The 23,524-nt window shown below is 39.0% G+C and overlaps 1 protein-coding gene across 1 annotated transcript in view; it reads left to right on the top strand.

Annotated features, from left to right (window-relative positions):
* The first annotated feature begins 2,616 nt into the window (after positions 1-2,616).
* LOC124303877 (glutamate dehydrogenase, mitochondrial-like) overlaps positions 2,617-23,524 on the top strand; it is a 32,854-nt gene continuing 11,946 nt past the window's right edge. Inside the window, exon 1 of the mRNA XM_046761659.1 lies at positions 2,617-3,229. Within this exon, the coding sequence (XP_046617615.1) occupies positions 2,809-3,229 (421 nt within the window). The 5' untranslated portion in view covers positions 2,617-2,808. The remainder of the gene's footprint in view (positions 3,230-23,524) is intronic.

The following is a 23,524-nucleotide window of genomic DNA, read 5'->3' as shown; positions in this document are numbered from 1 at the left end:
GTTTACATGTGCACGTTGTCACGGAATGCAGTCAAGCGGCAACCAATCAAAATGCCGGAAATGTAATGTTCACTAGATTTCAAGCATTCTGATTGATTACCGCTCATCGCGTGTTCGCGCCTATGTAAACCCGCGCCACGGTCTTCTACACAGGTCTGGGTACTCCTATTTCGTTACAATTGGACTCCATATAATTGGTTGTTTAAGCCAGCGTTTCTAAGGCCGTGTTCGAAAATTGACTGACAGTACTAGCAATCCTTCATCTCTTTTGCGCTTACAAGTTCGTGAATAGCTCTGACTCTGTCCTAGGGAATTTTCAGTACTGTCAGTCTATTCACGAACACGACATGGTGTGCCTAGAACTCCTACAACACGCCCCTTTCTTCGAGAGCAAAGTCTTTAAGTAATTTTCCACGAACTGTTCAAAGAAATTCCTATATTATTAGGAAATTATTTTTCTTGCGAACGCTACCCTGCTCGGTAACGCCATATCGTGTTGAGTACGTAACACACAACGGTCATTAAGTCGAGTATTATTCATTTATTAATACATAACAGTAACGTCAACATGCAATTTGCGTAACACCTAATTTCCATAATTCATTTTTTGTACCTCGCATTGATATTGGAATTATTCAATATTTCAAAAATTAAGTGTATTCTTCAGAACACGAATCCCGTAACATTATCGCTACAACTCCGAAGATACTCAAAAGACCCGCTCATCTTTTCCCCGCGCAGATTCAACGTTACAACAATTATTCACCACAGATCTAGGGTGTTTTGACGCCGTTGGTACCGGATTTATGGTGCCATTTCATGAGCAGTAAAAAGCAGCAGTGGTTTCGTAACTTACTAGTTTTCACTAGTATCAGTCTGGTAATTTTACGCAGCAGCAGCGCTGCTCACGAAATAGGTCGTGGCCATCCCCCTGACACACGCTGCTAAAAGTGCTTCGCAAAATGTCCCTCGATTCTGCCGCCAATTTCCACCACTAGTGGCGCTAGTAGTTGTCTGACAAGCTTGTGCGCGGTCAGCGAGGGCGGCGAGCATGTCAAAAGTCTACTAGCGCCACGTAGAAGAACTAAAAAACGGGGACAAAACGCGTACAATTTTTTAGTATATGAGCAGTGGTGATTGTCAGGGGGCTGCCCCAGGTCTTGCAAGCTACTGAAATTTGAGTGGTGGGGGTAGCCGCATTATTGTCCAGATTTTTCCTGCCACTATTGGCCACTACGCAGCGCTGTCAGTTATTGATAGACACAAGGTCCCTAGATTAGGAAGGTTGACAAGACACGCGTGTTCCAGTTTTTCTCACTATAACGTGGGCAAATATGTTCTATGCGCGTTCGCCCAAAAAATAAATAAATAAAATTACCGCATTAACCAGTTTTGACCAATCTTGCTCAATTTTTTGAGGTTAAGCATTAACGAGTTGCGCCCTTAGTGCCCTGACGGTCACGAAATAAATAGAAGCACGTATATTTTTTGAGGTTAATCATTGTGACAGGTCAGGAATCAGAACCATACCGGGTGCTTTCCATTTAGAGCATGGTGTGACACAGTGTACAAATTTCTTTTGTAAGCAACCAATCCGGGCAAAGGAATAGACCAGAAATGTTTACACTGTGTCATATTGTGCTCTAAATGGCAAGCATTTATTGTCATACAAAACTTCTGGCGCATTCTCAGTAATTTTTTTGCCCACGCGTGTCTTGACCCTCTTAATCTAGGGACCTTGGTGGTCTGAATGCGATTTAAGCGCCTCTTACGGAGGAAAATGAAATTTTGACTACAAAATGTAAGAAAAGAAGGGCAGTGATCGTAATCTATAAACCTCCATGCTATAAACATGCTCCATAAATTAGTAAAATGCTAATTTGAAGCGAGTGAAACCCAGTGAAAACCGAGTAATTGCTTTTCCAATATCAATCGACATTTAATCCGAGGAAAAGGTGGCAAACGGCGAATCGTAAGATCATATGGTGAAAAGGAGAAAGCTCTATCTAGGCTTACACCGCTAAAGGCGCTTAAATCGCACCTTCACAATTCCTTTTACGTTGCCCCAAAAACTGGACCAACTTTCGTGCCGAGCGCTGCTCGATACATAGAGTTCAGTGCTTGAGCATGTCTCCCTACTACTCCATGGGCTGAATTCAGAAACCGTACTCGAGTGACTCGAGTATCGTTGTGGCTTTGTTTAATCTCATGTGTTAGACAGAGACAGTATAATATCCGAGTTCACTCGGGTAAGGTTTCTGAACTCAGCCATGGTAGCAACTCTAGGGTACTCTGGGGCGATCTTTCATCCAACGGCCATTGTTGTATGAAAAGACAGCCCCTGATAATCGTCTGCTAGCTAACCCCAGAGGCCCAAGAGCCATAATCGAACGAGCTTTATTTGCTTTATATTTCAGTGGCAGTTCCCTGGCCCCTCAGTGTACGGTCACGCAGAGATTTGCCCAGGTCGGTAAATGGTATGGTTGCAAATGGAACGGAAGCAGCGAATCTAGTTACCCACTACACACATGTTGGCATCGCATATTTCGGATCGCCTGTCTATTTATGTATCCGACAGATGCTGCGAGTGGCGCATTTCAACGGCGCATACAGCACATCACCTCGATTACGGGTGTGCAGGTACCGGGATTCTCTCGTCGGTCGCGTACAAGACATCAGTTCGTAGTCACTCGTCGCCTGTCGAGGCCCAATTAGTGACACCAGGGTCGAGTCGATCGCCGTCCGTCTGGTGGTCCAATCCGGGTGCTTTTACATTTCGTTTGGCTGTTGATCAATCCAAGAACCAAGATGTTTCACCTGAAAACGTTAGTGAAAACCGCGGCGTTGAAGCAAGCGACGGATGTAAGCGTTCTCGCCCGAGTTCTTCCGACAGCTCTCCAGCAGACACGCGGTTACGCCGACCATCAAATCCCGGATCGCCTGAAGGATGTGCCTGCCGCACCAAACCCGAAATTCTTCGACATGGTGGAGTACTTCTTCCATAGAGCCTGCCAAATCGTTGAGGACAAACTAGTCGAGGATATTGGCAAGGGATCGAAACTGTCGGTCGAGGACCGAAAAAAGAAGGTTAAGGGTATCCTCATGCTGATGCAGCCCTGCGATCACATACTCGAAATCAGTTTTCCCCTCAGACGCGATTCCGGTGATTATGAAATGATACAGGGATACAGAGCTCAGCACTCGACTCATCGTACGCCCTGCAAAGGAGGTTAGTCCTTCTCTTATTCCGCCGTTTCGACTTGGGAATTTGTAACTCACGAACTTGGCGCAGTTTGCTTACCTCCCCTTTTATACGCAACGCGTATCGATGTATGTAACAATATTTCAGGAATTGATCCTCAGCAGAGCATTATGCCGACTAAAGTTTGTATGGGCATATGTATGTGACTGCGAGTTGGGCCCTTTTTTATTCCCGACTATTCGATCTGCTTGCGGATGGATGTATGTACAACATACCTATTGCAATTTGATACTTTCCGGGGCCCACTGGCCAATGACCCACATTTCACGATTGCACGTGGCTTCTGGATAACTACATATATCCAACGGTCTGATAAACGTTGCTCTGAGCGACAGCAGATATATGTTTCAAAATAAAATCTCCGACGATGCCTTGCCATTCGCTGAGTCGTGAGAGTGTTTTAATAGAACGAGTTTGATTTTCTCCAAGAAACGTGATATGATAATTTTATACTCAAGACAACTGCGGGGATGGATGAAAAATTTAACGCAGAGACGATACCTCGTAGTATTGATTTACTGTTTGTATGAGCTTTATTAATTTATACACGAAAGTTTACTACAATCCAGTTTCTATCTATTCCTGAGATGGGGATGTGTTCATATTAACAATGCATAATGTGTCTGATGGTTTCCAAAATTTTACGTATAAAAATTTCTCTAACCCTGTAGTACGTATAATATATTATACATCAATACTCGTGTAACGTGTACATCTATTATTTCGGCGTTCGACTTCGTCGATCGCCAGAAATCTTTATTACTACTATTGTTATTGTTATTAGATAACTCACAAATCTCGATCACGTAACGTGTTGGTCCATAGCATGTTCTTTTACGCATACCAACGGTTAGGGCAATGGCTGTTTAATTTTATTCGCAGGCCACGTCTTAAAAATATCATAACGTATAATTGTAGTAGGAGAAATGATTTCTATATCGTATGTAGACACAGATTCAAATCCAACCGAAAAAATTAGGACCAATAAAAAGTACCGCGATAATCTTCGTTGCATGAGTTGAAAATAATTAGGCAGCGCAAATATATACTTTAACGTATTTTTTTTTTTTTCTCTTTCAAATTGACGTGTATTCGTTGCGTCGTTATAACACACGGGACCTACGAACCGCGAGAACGACAAATTAACACAGATGTCGAAGCCTTGGTAATTGCGATTAGGGATACATGATATGCGTGGGACGCACACATCGCGGTGATGAATTACTCCAATGTCACGAGAATGATAATAAGCAGTGGTTATATTATCCTACACGCTCGAAGTGGAAAAACGCTAAACAACAGCTGCGTCAATTCAATACAATTAACAATCAGCCCATATTACAGCTTTTTAGAGCTTTGATTGATTTATTGATACACTTTAGATGTCATTTTCAGACAGATATTTCTCGATTAATTTCTCGCTGCCGCCAAAAAAGAAGGCATATTTAACGAGAATCCGGTACGAAATATGATATTACTTGTAAAGAAATTGTTTTTATGCACATCAGTAACGCGCGTGTGTGCAGATTACCTAACGCGGATATATTTTGGGTTCAGGGAATAGGAATAATAAATATCCAATCTGTACTTTAACTTGTACAGATTATTCTGATAGCGTTTCCTAGATCCTAATGCTTGTTTCTAAAGATGGGATGACTAATTGAGCAAAATTTATTAAAATCTTTACGTGGATTCGGGGAAATTTTATTGGGAATTTGTCGCGAAACTCAAATTTTTTGTTTCAGCCGTTTCGAGTAGTAATCCAATCTTTTTGGACGAAAAGTGGGTGCTACTTCATGATAATTGGCACCAAGCTGCATTTTGGTAAACAGTCTCATTTTGACATCGGAAATAACATGCTAACAGTTGCGATCGATTGGTTTTGCAGAACCTGCAAAAACGGCGGTCAAAAGAGGCAAGAAAATCTTATTTGTGTAAATTTTTGTAATCCATCAGTCCTACGATAAAAATGGTTCTCAAGTAAATCGAAATAAACCGAGTTCCTTACAAAATATTGTACAGCTAAATTTGGGTGCTGAAAATATTTCGTTTTATCGCTGTATATATCGAACTTGCGATCGGATTCACAATAATCAGTACAGCTTTTTGTAGAGGGAAAAAAAAAATGCTTAAGATGCGTTTTATGCGATTATAATACGACTAGAGTTTCAGTGTTATTGGCGCGCAAATTTTGGGGTTTTGAAATTTTCGACAAAGATTTGCCGTTTTTTTTCATCGGCGACTGAGAATATTTTCACGACCGAATACGAGAAATTCCAGGGTGGCGACAGAACGGGAAAACCGGGAATAGTCAGGGAATTTCGTCCATCGAGAAAAGTCAGGGAATCATGATGGGCCGTCAGGGAAAACGTCCGTTTTTTATAAATCGTTTTCCAACTTCAATTAAACCAACTTTCGGAAATGGTATTGTTGAATTTCTAATTATTTGTGTGGAACGAAGCAATACTATGTGCTTTTTAAATATAAATTTATTGGTCCGAAAACGACGAAAAATTATGGGTGCACAATTTGAAAGTCGCGAACTTTGATCGCTCATAACTCCCAACATTATTTTTCATATCGTAATCGCACAAAAAGCATCGTCTGCGATGCTCTTTTTTCTACAAAATCTGCATTTTTTTTTATTGCAAATTCGATCGCGAGCTCGATAGATACAGAGATAAAACAGATCAATACATTTTCCGTACTCAAATTTAGTTTGTTGTTTGAAAAGTTTTTTTTCATAATTTATAGTTTCATTCAATATATTTTTCAATTTCAGTTAAAAATATTCATTCATCTTTCACTAATTATATCAAATAGGTACTTGATAAGTAAGATAATATTTATCAAGATGACAATAATTAGTAATTTAATCACATAAATTGATATTGTATTGCGTCGTTTATGGGAGTAAAATACGAAAACCGATTGTGAGGAAAAATAATCGATTCAATTGAAAATCGATTATTTTTGGTTATTTTTATATGCTACGTGCTCCGAAGCCGTTGCTTGTGCAAGGGAAAGCTATACAAACGTTTTTTGTGGGGAACTCAGTTTACTTCCTTTTACCACAGAATATTTTTATCACAGGACTGATGGGTTACGAGAAATTGCAGAAATATTGTTTTCTTGTGCTTTTTAGTTGCCATTTCTAAAGGTTCTTAAAAACCAAATAATTCTAACTTGTATGTTATTTCTCATCTCAGAATGCGGCTGTGTACCAAAATGTAGCTTGGTGCTAATTATCCCGAAGTATAAACCCGACGTCACCGGGCTGTAGATCTCCGGCGATACTGTCATGATTTAAAAAAAAAAAATTAACACCGTAAGAAAAAAACATTTGAAAAACGTTATGTTGAATTACTCGGATATCTGATTCAAACTAAAAAATATTAACTCTAGCTTGAAAAACTATAATTGCGTGCAAATTTATTGTGACGCATAGTATAATTCAACTGCGTTATGTGACTAACGCCAAGAAATTTTATTTATTTAATAATAAAAAACAGAAATGCTGTGATACTAATTGCATATTACGACTACAGGGTCTTTACTGCTCTTTAAATATTCTTAAATCCTGAAATTATCCTCGAAAACAAAAAATGCTCGATAAGTCCTGAAAAAGTAATGGAACATTTTCATTTATCATGGAAAAGGTGACATAATACATTTTCGATTGAAATCTGCATAGTTTTATTAGCTGTCTTGAATATGTTAAATTTTAGCAAACAACTCTGTATATTAACTACTATATAAGGTCTTGGAATTTTTCAAATCATTGTCCTGGAAACTCCTGGAATAGTCCTGGAATCTAAATTCTGGATTGCTGTAGACACCCTGTACCTACCGTTTAGTCGATCGTCGGTAGCATCGGATGTAAGCATCTACAAAGCCCTATGCATGCAGCGTCATAATCGGGTCACCTTATCGTTAGTGTTAAGGTGCTAAGATTTTCGATGTCTTGTAACTGCCGCTGTATAACTGTAAGTTATTTCTTATACTCGAGGGGGCTTGATGAGTAAAATAATAAGTTTCAAAATCGTTTCTACATTCACATACTAATTAACAATTAAACTTTCCTTATATTTTTATTCTTTATCTACGTGCGTAAGCCGACATCTAATTATTCTTCGATATTCAAAACATGACATCGGATAAATTATAGTGAGAAATTATTGTTACCAATATTTGCTTCATTGCATATCGATAGTTGCAATGAAATGTGAGGATTTAGGAATAATCGAGGTAGTGTTACAAAAAGTTATACAGTGACTATAAAATTCGGAGTTAATATGTATTTTTCGAATAACTCATAAGAATTTTGAACTTTTACATTAAAAGAATTATTGCATTTCTAAGGACTTGATTAACGAAAATTGGTACAATGCTTTAGAAAAAGTGAAACAAAAACACGATAATGAAAATTAGCATGGTGATTTAAAAAGAGCGAAATATGAACTGGCGTGTTTTGGTATAAACGCATTGGATTCTTTCTAAACGACTATAATAAAAATGGGCATCACGAGGTAGCGTGAGTCACGCACAGAATTGGGCAGCAGAAATTACTTTCGTCATTTCATTACCCGTAAATTACAATTACTGTGAATAACTGTAATATTTAGTAACTAATTACAATTGCGGGAAATAATTATAAATTTTGATTTATCAATTACAGTTAGTATAAACAATTGTAATTTTATGATTATCAACTACAATTACTCGAAATAATTGTAATTTTTTTGTTGTCAATTAAAATTACTTGAAAAAATTGTAATTTTTTTGCTACTAATTACAATTACTTGGAACAATTGTAATTTTTCTGTTATCCATTACAATTAATGGAAATGATTATGTTTTTTTTTCAAATTTCAATTGTTTTTCATAATTTATTTAAACAAATTACCTTTGGAAACGTAATGTCGAATTCTCAACATAATTTCAAATTCCGAAAACATCGGGAACTTCATGGAGCTTACATATTCACATTGACTGGTCAGGCAAATTATTTAAACAAATTAATTTTTCAAAGTAATGTGAAATCCTTGATCAGCTACCCAAAAAACTTTGGTAACCATAGCCCATTCACATATTGACTGTAAAAGACTCGTTCCGATCACACCATTTGAATACTCCAAAAACGGAGTAAATTTATTTGTCTATTTGTTATTATTTCACAGGAATAACGTTAGAGAAAAAAATTCAATTGGACCACATCGTGTGGTTTACAATTACTCAAAAGAATTTTAATAATGTCTGATTTAATTACAATCACTGAGGATAATTGAAATGATTTCTGATTAAATTCCAATCACTGAAAGTAATTTTGATAAACTTTGATTAAATTCAAATTACTCAATGTAATTTTAATCAAATCCAATTCAATTACAATTACTGGAAATAATTTCGATGGACTCTGAGTCAATTACAATTATCAAAAGTAATTTCATTGAACTCTGATTCAATTATTATTACTGGAAATAATTTTAATGGAATTTGATGTCATTAAAAATTATCCTTAGTGATTTGTAATTGTTAATTTTTTATTACAATTTTGCCCAACACTGGTCACGCAGGCGTATGTGAAAAAGGATGGAATTGCGTAGGCATGAAGGCACACAATCACATGGATTACAAATACTTCTTGATACCAATGTACATATATATACACAGTGTTGATTATACGACTACTGTACTATACTACGCATAGATAAACCTATTCCGTATACGTATTGGTACATATATGTAATTTACATTATATATCTCTCTATATCTATGGAATGCTAAGGGGGAAAGCCATGTAGTTATTTTTTTTATATTCGAAAAGGCCAGTATCTAATGCGACGTTTCGAACCTTGAAAACCATACACTTTATCACAGATTTGCAACTTAATTTAAAACTCCGTTAATACTTCCACTTGTGTTCTAAATAAAATTCTATCGCGTTTACATAGTCACTTCATAAAAACTTAGCTATCGCCTGTAAAAATAAATGAGCAAACACGCGGTATCAGGCACAAGTTTTGCACGCGGTCGAGTGTTAGCATATGACAAATAGACAAAAACGCACGAAAGATGGTGTGATCGTCGACTGCGGTTGAAACAGCTCGGAAACATTCGGCAATTTTTTTTTTATAATCTTTCAGAATTACCGTCGAAGCCCAATTGCAGAAAGTATGAGTGCCTCTCTTTTTAATGCGCGCTCTTATCAAGAATGAATATTAAAGTTTCGTATATTTCTGATAACTTAAGTTATGTAATTGGGAATACTTATAACTTTCAGTTATTTTTGCAAAACTTCTTATTCATCATTATGACTTTTTTATACTTCCAATTTTGTAGAAGTAAATAGCACTGTTTCTAAACAGACAATACTAATTCTTGTTTCTCAAGATTATATAAATACTTACAGAAACACTATGATCTATTAAGGTAGAAATGATTATGCCAGTACATCGATTATCCCTAAATTCTTACATTTTAGATATGCAATAAAGTAAATATTAGTACCAAAAATTTCTCGGTGTATAGATTCAGTTTCGCTCTTACTTTTTCTGAGCTTGTAGTGAAATCTTTTCGAAATTGGGGAAATGATATGACTTATGATTGTGCTTGTGTGAAAAAAAAAAAAAAAATGACAAAATGCGATTTGCTGGATTTGATGGAGGTTCGATATCCGCAGATCAGTACTGCAAATTTAGTTATATTATACGTATCGAGAGTTTTCTGTGATTATAGCGCTCGCCTTGGCTCATGCTGCAAACTTCACACTTAACGGAAATCGCTCACTTTCCGCACAATATATTATTATATTATGTCTCAACGGCAATGAACCCTGTCAATAGAAAGGGAAAAATTGAAAGAAATAAAAATTGGAAAAAAGCGCGTTACAGTCAAACAGGTGGGTTCGAAAATCTAAGGAAATCAAAGAGTAATTTAGTGCAAGTTCTGTAGTATAGTGTAGTTTAATTTTACGAAGAATCACCCATATATACATGCACTGTATCACTCTATCTTGCAGACGATCGGTGTATCTAGTACCTTTAATGATAAGTCTCTTGTAAAATACACTTTATCGTTCAAGCCCCTTGCATGGCTTATCGGCGATCAGTTGTTAAGGTGATCATATACTTAACATATATTCCATACATCCAATATTATCTTATATATCATCGGTATCTATGAAAAGTCCAATACTCGTGTTTATCGTACACTTGAGCCGTACAACTTAACTAACCGAACAGAGATATCCTAAACTCTATATTTGGTTTACGCTAATCCATTGTTATTAACTGGTAATTTATTTAGCGGGAAAGAAGAATTGAAAAATTGTATGACTACTGGAGAAATTACATCACGAATCGTAATTTTTGGAGTATTTTCTCGGTTTGTGTGGGGCGTAAGATTTTGTTTTTTATTTCAAAGTTTCAAATAGGAAAATGCGTTTGGTTGGAATGCCGTGAGAGCTCGAAAGCTAATTATACAACAATAACGAAAGTATTAACGGGTTACTATAAATAAGAGAACGCGTGTACTTACAGTGCTGAGTTTCAACAGGAATTCGTCTTACAGTTTTAAATTGAAAATATGCGATCTTGGAAAATGAGGGAAAGTGCGTGGAGTATGCGGAAGCATTTAGAGCTTATTGGTAGAAGCCCAAAGGCATGCAATGTTAACCTTGGTGGAAAAGTGCGTCAGAGCGTTAGCGAGGAAGAGAAATTTCTGGACATGCATGATGCAAGAACAACATTTGATATGCCCAGTTTAAGGGTTCGCAGGTATAAAGAACCGTTACACTGAGTGAAGAGTCTTGAAAGTGAAGGCAGTTGAGAATGCGAACGTTGGAAAATATAAAAAAATGGAGTAATACTTGAAGAGAATGGAATCTTAAAATTGGTAGGATATTTCACAGACCATATTCTTACGGGCGTAACAATATCAATAGTGTCGAATTCTGTGCACCCTGTAAATAGTATCCCTGTTCGCACATGAGGTGAGTCGACTTTTATTTAAGCTGATAAAAATAACCCATGGATTGGGTCACATTTGTAAGACGTAACCACCTTCGCCACGGATCTAAGGGGCTCCGCTTTGCTCGACGAAACATTTTCTTCCATACTATTTTTACACAATGTGGAGCTTTTTCCAGATCACGGGACTCAATTACCGATTCTCTGTCACATGCATAAGCATCTGCTACTGCGCATGTACACACGGAGATAAAGATTCACGCACGTCTAATTTTCCGGCCGAGTCGGTGCAGCGGTCGGCCGATAGTGGCTGAATCTGCATTGCCAACGTAATCGACTCTAACGAAAAATTAACCGTACGTAATCCGTGTTCCTTTTTTTGAATTTCGATCGGCTCACCCCCCCCCCCCCCCCCCCTCCAATCGGTTCCCACAAATAAAAAATAATTCCCTATTCTTTTCAGAATTTCATCTCAACTCTAACCTGTGCCCGTAAGAGGGTGAATTTCCCAATTTCACCCTTTCAGCGAAACATTAAATCTACCGAACGGTACTAGTTTCGATGAAATTTAGTATAGGGGGGTTTCTTGGGTAACTAATTACGAATTACGTAATAAAAATGGCATTTAAAAAACGGTCATTATTTTAATAATAACTGAAATATTATGTATTGCAATGTTCCGTAGGAAGAGTAAAAACATAAATATATGTATATCAGCACATATATACACATACATAAACAAATAACATTTGCTAGCTCACGAAAGTCTTCTTTCAAAAAAGAAGACTCTTGTTGTAGCAACTGAAAATTCAGTTATCGCGAAACCTTTGTATCGTACGCACGGAGTCCCGGAGCAAAAAACACATAAACCCATATAAAATCGAATACACCTTCTTAAAGCAATTGCCTTTGGCAAACGAATTATACGATCGAGCGCTGTCTCTCAACTAAATCATACGATCGAGCTTGTCTCTCACAATATAACGCGACGGGCTGACGAGCCCGTCCGTAGGAGTCGAGCATTTTCTCCTCCTGACTTTCTTCGTGGAGTCGAGCGGTCTCCTCCAAATTCTCACACTTAATCATTCACACATTATTAAATATTCATACCTCCTCAAATTTAATTGATTTCATCTAACTTTTGTTCTTGTGTTGAAATATAAATAAATTTGGGTTTTTTATGCCTTACGGCTTTTTCCCAACTAAATTCCCTGGTTCAAGTTATTTTCATAGAATAAGTGTCTTCGTAAGTTTCCTCGTTCATGAATAAACATTTTGGTGCCTCCTGTGAGGTATGAATTCAACAAAAACACAAACATAACATAAAACATTATTGAAGTGTGAATGCAAGAGAATTTGTGGCAGTACATCCTGTGAAGCTCGGTCAGCATTTCCCATTGGATTATAATTCTGCTTTATCAACGTTTTGGACTACATCATCACGATACAACAGCCACCCAGTCTCCACCAGCAGCATTCACCACGGATAACTTCGATCAAAAAAGATAAGTGAACACAATTGGATACTCCTTGTGATAACAAGTTTGAAGATTATCGTTACGCACTTCATACCTCGTTGAAAGAATACGTTCATATTTTCCTGGTTACATTTCTACCAGTTTCATTTAATTTGATTGTAATATTATATTTTCCTTGATAAAAAATGAGTCGAGACGCGAAAAAGGTTGCCCTTATCGTTCAAAAAGGCAAAGGCCTTAACGAACAATTGAATATATTGACCAACGGACTCGAACAAGCGGAGATTGATTACGTAAATGCAAAACTTCGCTTAGAAAGAATTACTGTTTTATTTCACGCGTATGAAGAACACCATGACGAACTCGCTATTCTCGATGCCGATAACGTACAAATACAAGAGATTGACAGTCTCAGAGATAAATATTACCGGGTCGCGAGCCGAATTCAAACGATGCAAGTAGCTAACGCCGAAAATAATTTTACCGCGCCTATCGGAAATTCAACGTTCATAGAGAGACAGAGATTGTTGAAATTGCCAGCGGCCGAAATTCCAAAATTCGATGGAAATCACGACAAGTGGCTATCGTTCAAGAATACTTTTAAGTCTATGGTAGATTCGCGTACTGACATAGATAACGTCATAAAGTTCACTTACTTGAAAAACGCGTTACAAGGAGAAGCTCTCAACAAATTATCAATCTACGATCTTAGCGCGGAACATTACGAGAACGCGTGGAAACTTTTGACCGATTCTTATGACCGCAAACGTGTGCTCGTATCCAAGCATCTCGATGCCATATTAAACATTTCGACTATTGACAACGCCACTTCGACTAATTTGTCAAAGTTAATTGACGACATGAGACAACACATGAGCATGTTACAATCTTTGCAAGTAGAGCCAGACGAGAGAGTCATCATCAGAATATTAGAAAGGGCATTGCCAGTGCATATTCATAGAAAATGGGAAGAGTCTTTGAGCCTGGACGAGCTACCGGAATTAAACAAATTTTATCAGTTCATTAATGAGACGATATTTAGACTTCGCACCTTTGAACGAGATGAGTCGCGGCGGGGAGGAAGTATCGCTATAAAACGCGGCGGACATCAAATTTCGAGCGGAAACAAATATCGACGACACGAGTCGGGCGTTCGCGCTTTCATCACGGGTACCTCAGACTCTTGCCCCAAATGCAAAGAATCTCACCCGTTGTTCAAGTGTCCAATTTTCGAAAAATTACCGATCAATCTAAGATGGAACGTAATTAAAACAGCAAGACTTTGCCGCAATTGTCTTCGCGCTCATCCCGGGCGTTGTACCGCCACCCATTGCAAGCGATGTAACGTTTATCACCATACGCTCTTACACGGAGAATCTGCGACGAAATTGGGGCAGTTGTCCTACCAGAAAAAAGATCAAGACACGAATAATCCTCAAAAACATGCATGACTAGCCAACATTGCTTTGAGTACCGCTGCACACACTTTTCAACCACAATTGATAATGAGTGCGATTGTTCGTGTAAGAAACGCGAACGGGACATTTATTCAAGCAAGAGTGTTACTCGATACATGCGCAACAGCACATTTTGTCACAACAAAACTCGCGCGGTCATTAAATTTACCTATACGCAAATGTGCGATATCCATCAGTGCGATCGACGAGATGGAAACGAAATCAAACGGGTGTATTGATATTAGCTTCCGATCGTTGCACAGCGATTATCAAAAATCGTTGAATTTTCTAATGATTCCGAAAATCGCAGATTTCTCACCGAACAAAATCTTCCCGCGAAAACACTTCAACATTCCCCCTGATTTACCACTAGCCGATCCGCAATTCAATATACCCCGTCCAATAGATATGTTGATAGGTTCGGGTGCTACAATATCATTGTTGTCTATCGGTCAGATTAATTTATCCCAAGGAAATTTCGACCTTTACGCCCAAAAGACTTTGCTTGGCTGGGCAATCGTGGGAGGAAATAATTCTCAAGATGCAAAGAATCGTGTGACGTGCAATTATAGCGAGTTAACGTCACAAATGAACAAGTTCTGGGTAATCGAAGAACCTTATACGAAAAACACAAAAGATTCCCAAGAATCGTTGTGTGAGTCACATTATAGGGAAAATACAACGCGCAATACGGATGGACGATACATAGTGCGCTTGCCATTCCGAGAAGAAAATATCGAACTAGGCAATTCTCGATCTTTAGCTTTGCGTCGTTTTTATTGTCTCGAACGTCGATTCAAAACGGATTCAAATCTTTTTGCGGAATATAGCAAAGTAATGCAAGAGTATATAACTCTTGGGCATATGTCAGTAATAGAAAATGAAATTGAAGAAGGATATTATATGCCTCATCATCCTGTGATTAAAGAATCAAGTTCAACGACAAAACTACGGGTAGTGTATAACGCGTCCGCGAAAACTAAAAGGGGCATTTCTTTAAATGACGCGTTGATGGTCGGCCCGACCATACAGAATAAATTGTTTGAGCATATACTCCGATTTCGCATGTACGAGTACGTGCTCACAGCTGATATCGCAAAGATGTACCGACAAGTTCTCGTTGACGCTCGCGATAGAAAATACCAGCGTATTTTCTGGTACCACGACAATAAAATAAAAGCGTATGAGCTGAACACTGTGACGTTTGGTGTTGCGTCCGCACCGTATTTAGCTATTCGGACAATTCAACAGCTCGCGGATGATGAAGGAGCGGCTTTTCCCCTGGCGCAGAAGGTACTAAAACGCGACTTTTACGTCGACGATTTTCTTACGGGAGGGAATTCTATCGAAGAAGTGTTACAAGTACGTGATCAAGTCATCGAGTTGTTGAAACGCGGCGGATTTATTATACGTCAGTGGGCGTCAAATCATACACACGCTCTCGACAACATTAATGAAAAAATTTTAGGAGTTGATTGCGCGGTGGAGCAAAATACCGTGTTGAGAACGTTGGGAGTAACTTGGAACTCGCAACGTGACACTTTTGTCTACAGTGCAAAGCCCATTGATTTAACAACAAAAATTACGAAACGGATCATTTTATCGGAAATCGCTAAAATTTTCGACCCTCTCGGTTTGTTAGGCCCAATAATCTTAACTGCAAAATCCATCATGCAAAAATGTTGGAACGCGAAAATCGATTGGGACGAATCAGTCACACAGGACTTGTTTACTATTTGGTCCTCTTTCGCGAGCCAAATGAATCTCATACGCGATGTATCCGTAGAACGACGGCTTTTAATCAAAGATCCAACGCGAATTGAGCTTCATGGTTTTTGTGACGCTAGTAAGATAGGCTATGGAGCATGCTTATATATGCGTTCTACGAATCAAAATAACGAAACGATCGTACGACTAGCTTGCGCAAAATCTCGTGTATCTCCCTTAAAGGGAAATGAAGATGGGACTACTATTCCTCGGTTGGAACTTTGCGGCGCTCTAACTCTTTCGCGACTTTTCATTGAAGCTCGGTCGACCTTCGAATTTCATCTCGATAAAATCATTTTTTGGTCAGATTCGACGACCGTATTACAATGGCTTCAAAAATCTCCACAGACCTTGAAAGTTTTCGAAAGAAATCGTGTTTCCGAAATTCAATCTCTTCAAGATCAGGTCGAGTGGAGACACGTGCGTACAAAGGATAACCCAGCGGATGCACTTTCGCGAGGACAACTTCCTGCTGAATTTCTAAAAAACACGACGTGGTTCAAGGGACCATCGTGGCTTTCAAAACCAAAAAATCAATGGCCAGAGAACTTAGAAATTGTGATTTCAAGGTCAAAAGACACCTGTTGCTTAGTCGAATTGCCCAACGAACTGTTCAAACTTTTTTCTTCGTATGAAACAATGTTACATGTGCTAGCATTTTGTCTTCGTGTACGTCGAAACAATACATATGTTCAAAAAAATATCTGCGTGCAAGAAAAAATCGAATTAGAGCGCCGAATTCTGCAAATCATTCAACAAGAACAATTTCAAGACGAAATAAAATATATAAAAAAGACCGGTAGCGCGAAAGGCTCTCGACTCTCTTCTCTCAATCCGTTTCTAGACGAGTATGGATTACTTCGTGTAGGTGGACGCTTACGACATGCTGAAGTAACGGACGATTATCGGTGCCCTATTCTGTTGCCCCCTCAACATCATGTAACCGATTTAATTATCAAAAAGATTCACCATGAGAACTTTCACGCCGGAATTCAAGGTACCTTGAGCGCGATACGTCATCGGTTTTGGATAACAGACGGGAAAAATCAAGTTCGAAAGATTGTACGACGATGCGTGCGCTGCATTCGACATAGACCGAGTTTACTCCATGCTCGAATGGGAGATCTTCCGGAGTCGCGTGTCAAGGCTACGGGAGCTTTTACCCATGTAGGGGTCGATTTCTTCGGTCCCATTTACATAAAAGAAAAGAAACTTCGAAATCGCAATCGGGTAAAAGCGTACGGGTGCATTTTCATATGTATGTCAATTAAAGCCATTCATATTGAAATAACGAGTGACTTGACAACAGATGGCTTTTTAGGCGCGTTTAAACGTTTTATCGGACGAAGGGGAATACCTCAACACGTTTATTCCGACAACGGTACAAATTTCGTCTGTGCAAATAACAAATTACGCGAATTGTACGCTCTTTTAAACTCAGAAGATTTCAAGAAGAATCTGAATACATTTGCCATCCGAAAAAATATAATTTGGCACTTTTCCCCTCCTTTATCTCCTCATTTTGGGGGTATTTGGGAAGCAGCCGTCAAATCTTTCAAACACCATTTCTACCGAACAATAGGCAACCAATTATTGACTTTTGAAGTATTCAACACTTTGACAATCGAAATAGAGGCCATATTGAATTCGCGACCTATCTGCTCTATTTCTACAGACCCAAACGATCCCCTTGCACTTTCGCCGGCTCATTTTTTGATTGGTCGTCCTATGACTATGTTAGTCGAAGATGATTTTTCATCTGTTCCAGAAAATCGTCTCTCGAGTTGGCACTTCATCACGAAGGCTCGCCAAGATTTTTGGAAAAGATGGTATCAAGAATACCTTCATGAATTACAAAGGCGACAAAAATGGCATAAGTCAAAGGGTGAAATCAAAGTCGACACAATCGTCATCATCATCGACAAGAATATCCCGTGCATGCAGTGGAGACTGGGTATGGTGGTCGAAGTGCACCCAGGAAAAGACGGCATCATTCGAGTAGCTACTATAAAGACAGCAAACGGAACGTACAAAAGAAACATTACGCAGCTTTGTCCGCTCCCAACCGAGAATTAAATATTAAACGTTTCACAAACCTTTACACAAAAATTGACACAATATTCCTCGTTTCCCTCGCAACGGGGGGAGTATGTTCCGTAGGAAGAGTAAAAACATAAATATATGTATATCAGCACATATATACACATACATAAACAAATAACATTTGCTAGCTCACGAAAGTCTTCTTTCAAAAAAGAAGACTCTTGTTGTAGCAACTGAAAATTCAGTTATCGCGAAACCTTTGTATCGTACGCACGGAGTCCCGGAGCAAAAAACACATAAACCCATATAAAATCGAATACACCTTCTTAAAGCAATTGCCTTTGGCAAACGAATTATACGATCGAGCGCTGTCTCTCAACTAAATCATACGATCGAGCTTGTCTCTCACAATATAACGCGACGGGCTGACGAGCCCGTCCGTAGGAGTCGAGCATTTTCTCCTCCTGACTTTCTTCGTGGAGTCGAGCGGTCTCCTCCAAATTCTCACACTTAATCATTCACACATTATTAAATATTCATACCTCCTCAAATTTAATTGATTTCATCTAACTTTTGTTCTTGTGTTGAAATATAAATAAATTTGGGTTTTTTATGCCTTACGGCTTTTTCCCAACTAAATTCCCTGGTTCAAGTTATTTTCATAGAATAAGTGTCTTCGTAAGTTTCCTCGTTCATGAATAAACATGCAATATTAGATGTATGTTATATAATATATCATACATCACCGTTAATTGCGCAAAAAAATTACTCGCAACAGCGATATTTTGACTATACCAAAAAAGATATACAAAAACGTGAAAACGACCAGAAGTGACATTGCCCTACTAAAAGAATCGCAAGCTAATATCCTAGAGAAGCAGAAAAATTTTGAAAAGAGAATCGATTATTTGGAGAAAAAAGTTGATAGACTCAGAGACAAGGATAGTAGGATGAACGTTATAATTTATAATGTCGCAGAAGAGGAAGAGACCAACTTGGAATTATTTACACATGTAACAAAGACCCTCAAGGAAATGGGCATCGAAATTAATTATGCAAGCATCAATGGAATTTCCCAGGTTGAAACACTTGATTTTCGATAAGGAGAAGGATTTCAAAACCTCTGGCTTTGAAATATCTAGCGATCTGTCGAAAGAAAAGAGTCCTAAATGCCGAGATGGTAAAAGTCAAATGGATTTTGCGTAATCAAGGTAAAGACCCGATATTACGCAATAATAAACTATATTTAGACGGCTTTTGTTTATCCGATGAGGAAATCTCGTCCATCATGTCAAAACATACCGATGTCAACACGAGAGCTTCAGAAAGGGAGGCGGAAAGTAAGGAGCCGAGAATGGGAAAAGATGAAACCGATGTAAAACTGAACGTGTAACAAAGAGCGAATCGATCAGCTCATTGAAAGCAAATCTGTAGGGGGCTCGGGTGTTCGTGGATGTCGTCAAGGTGGGAATCTGCGTGGGAACAATAAGCAGCAGCCGTTTCTCTTTTCAAAGCGACGAACGTGAAGTACCGCTGCAAACCCGGTTAACCAAGAAGGCACAGAGAATATCGGAGAGACAGGGGTTAATAGTCAGCAAACCGCATGACCTTCACCCAACCTTTCTCATCCACCGAACTCCACTGGAGTGGATAACATGCCATACATAAAAAATTTTAGTAATCATTGAAGTATACTAAGTTTGTGCGAAACTGGGTGCGTGGCTGAACCAACGCTCTACTTCCCAAATAATAATGCAAATATCAGAAATTTCAGCACAGCTGAAAGAAAAAGGACTCGTAATAGAGGAAGAGCGAAGGATGATCTTGCAATTTTTCTCAAGAGTAAAGTTGTATCATTCGGGTACGTTACACAAGTCAAGTAATTACATATTCGTTCTTGTTACATAAAATTCATCCAAATTCATTCTAGTTTTGGTTTATATTATCCCCTGGATACACATAGAAAGCGTATTCATGGATTCTAAATTTGCAACGAGGTGATTGGCAGTCGGGTTGGTAACCAGTATTCCAATTCCCGATACCGCGGGAAATCAAAAATCGACTCGCTGTCGTCAATTCCTGGCTAACCTCCGAGCCCTTCGGCCGTAGTGCCGTAACCGACCGCTAGGTGCACCCGCTGTCCAGGCCATCGGCACCCCTGACCGGCCGATATATACCTACTGCTGTCCGGGCGATCGTCAATTAGTCTTCGCCACCGCTAGACCTGGACATTACGAACTAGGCTTCGGCGGGGTTTCATCCGGGCAATGGTATCGATCGTTGTCCCGTTGGCCAAAAATGTACCTAACCTGTCCTAGATGTGTACTAGGAACATATATCCCAGGACGCCGTACATTAGCGGTACCGGCCTTTCCGCCGATATTCTGGCTTCAGCTGCATATTAGATTTCTAATAAACATGTCTGAATAGCTAATCTTTATATATATATATATATATATATTCCCTCTAGGCGGACCTCGCTCACCTGCGCACTTCGCGCGCCAATCCCCATTTTTGGGTTTTTGGAAGGGGGGAGAGAAGGTGGTAAGAGGTCAGATTTTTGTTGGTGTAGGGATCTATATTGTATGCTGATATATATCAGCATACAATATATGTATATATATATATATATGTATATATATATATATATATATATATATACACCGTGTGTCTATGAGGAAAGTCCGCATCTTATGCGCATGCGTCAAGTCGTTCGAATTTTATTGGCTAACAGTTACCGCCTGATTGAGTAGCCGATGCAATACCAGTCGCAACTGTCAGAAAATGGTCAAAGCCCACAGGTAGCGGGGGGGTCCTAGGGACATTTTCTGACAGTTGCAATTGGTATTGCGTCGGCTGCTCAATCAGGTGGTAACTGTTAGCCAATAAAATTCGAACGACTTGACGCACGCGCATAAGATGCGGACTTTCCTCATAGACACACGGTGTATACAATATTTAAGGTTAGGTTAGGTTCGGTTCGGGTATTTCGGGATAGATTTGGGCAAGTTCGGGTAACTTCGGCTAAGTTTGGGTAGGTTCGGGATTGTTGACACGGCAGCACGGTCGTACATACAGGTCTGGAAACTCCGGTGGTGGGGGTGTCCAGCTTACTGTCCATGAATTGTGTAGTTCTAATATTGGCCACATGGTTCGCGATATGCAAGGGGTCCCGGTATTTTAACAGATGGCGACGTCCTAAACAATTATCATACGTAACCTTATTTCGAGAATTTTTGTATTTTAAAGTTTGTTCCGAAAAGTATTATATAACGAGTGGTAGGGATAGTGGAAAAAAAAAGTAATTATCCATCCTTGTCTCGCAAGGGAACTGAGAAGGCGCGGCTGGGGACCCCTTGCATGTAGCGTTCCATACGGACATACAGCGAACTATGGACGTCGCTACTCATAAACGGGACACCTCCACCATCAAAAAAGTCGACCAGTTTTCAGACCTGTATGTACGACCGTGCACGGCAGCGGCGGCGGCGATATCTTTATATAATACAGAACGATATATCATACCGTTTCCGATATATGTTATTACCGTTCTATTAAATACATATTTGTACCAGCTCCGCCATTTTTACCGATATAAACTTATCATTCGTATAGTTGTCATACCGTATTACCGGCCGTCCGCCTTTTATTAGCGATTCCGAATCGTCTAAACGGTTTACTTTTCATATCGTTCGTATATAAATATATTATGTCCGGCTAGGTCATCTTTTGATTTCCATTTCATTTTATAAAAATATTTTCTGCTTAATTGTGTAAATATATGTTAGGTATAATTAGATATAAGGTAACAAAAACCAAGTTGACTGCAGCACATGCATTTTTGTATGTTGGTTTATCATTTTGGTCTCCGAGAACCGGAGAATAAACGTTATTATTAAATTAATTACATGTCCAATTATTTTAATTGCCCTGTTTCCTCCTAAAAACGACCGTGGTCGACACCGAGCATCCGGATAGACGGGATTGCAATCATCACCGAAGGGTTGTCCGACCGACCAGGACCGCTACTCCGTTACAAATTAAATATTGTTGCTATTACCGATAGATATGCGATTACACCAATGCTGGTCGGTGGCAATTTTAACGATCGTAAATGTAATTAATACCAGAGATAGACTGCTGCTAGAATCCATGAAAAGCCTCGGCTTAATCGTTTCAAACAGCAGATCACCGAGTGATTCGCCTGCAAATTTTATATAATATATTAGTACTATAAGTTGTTCTGTAATAGACTTTGTATGGGTACATCCTTTGCCTTTTTTCTCTTTCTTTCATTTGATGCGAAATTTATAAATAAATTCAATGCATTTCTTAGTTAGAGTCCCCTCTGACTGCTGGTCGATATATCGACCAGCCCCGCCGTTACAGGTTAAAGTATCTCTGCTCGGCAATTCGGTAACCCCCCCCTTCCCCAGATTGGGACTGGTGATATTACTAACAAACCGATTTGAAGGGACTCGTTATCAATGCGGTATAAACAGTAGGTGGCTTCGTTGCATACGGTGTCCAATTGAAATAAAAACAATAAGGATTTGAATGCCAGTATCGTAGGGTCGATTACAGACATTTCCTCTCACCTGGGAATGACATGCAGCAGACTTGCCAACAGAAGGTTCTCGAAGCCTTGGATCAATGCCGAATACAAGGAAGCCAAAAAGACCCTACGTCAAAATTTAACACTCTGCAAAGCCAGCTCGTTCGCAGCGAAAGAACTGACTGACCACTTAAGTAAAATTTTTTTTTTTAAATACAATGATGTTTTTCGATACCCAAAAGAAACGTTTCAAGTCCACGCCCGTACAAAACGTGACAAATTCGAATATCCCTAGTTAATTCTGGAAGGCGGTGAAGCTTTTTCGAGTTAAAACAATTGATACTCCAATTTTCAAATTACTTTACTCCTTTCCAAATTGATAATGTAGGCCATGTAGGACCTGAAAAGGTGGTTTATGTCGAGGAGTTGAAATCGTCCAGTTAAGTTGTGGAAAATATCTGCTGCCCTAAATAAGCTTAATTCAAATCTCACACAGTTCCAGGTAGTACCGGTATCAGTTACGAATTCCTGAAAACTCTGCCAGATAAATGGTTCTTATTTTTGAACGTACTCTTCAATAAAGACCGGGAGGCAGAGGTTACATCACTCGACTGATCTGATATAATCGCTTTGTAAGAACAAAGGGGACAAGAATGACATTTCGAATTACCGACCTATATCCTTCGTGAACCTTATAACTAAATTCTTCTCACAAATTTTAAATTCCCGTCTGAACTCCCGGTGTGAGCCGAGCACCATATTACCGGAAAGCCTTTATTCAAAAGCGAGGGCTGGAAGCTCAAGAATGGAAAGTTAAACTCTTGAGAAAACCCCTCCCCCCATACCTTTCCACATAAAAAAAATTTTGTTCTTATAATTTTTTTAGGTCGGGCTTTTTTTTCTATAATTCGACCGGAATATATAGGTCGTGTGAAACTTTTTACAATATTGGTCATGTTCTGTTAATTCATATATACTTTTTCCCGACGTTG

Source organism: Neodiprion virginianus, chromosome 4, assembly GCF_021901495.1.
Source record: "Neodiprion virginianus isolate iyNeoVirg1 chromosome 4, iyNeoVirg1.1, whole genome shotgun sequence".
NCBI lineage: Eukaryota > Metazoa > Arthropoda > Insecta > Hymenoptera > Diprionidae > Neodiprion > Neodiprion virginianus.
This window is presented reverse-complemented; position numbering and strand designations above follow the sequence as displayed.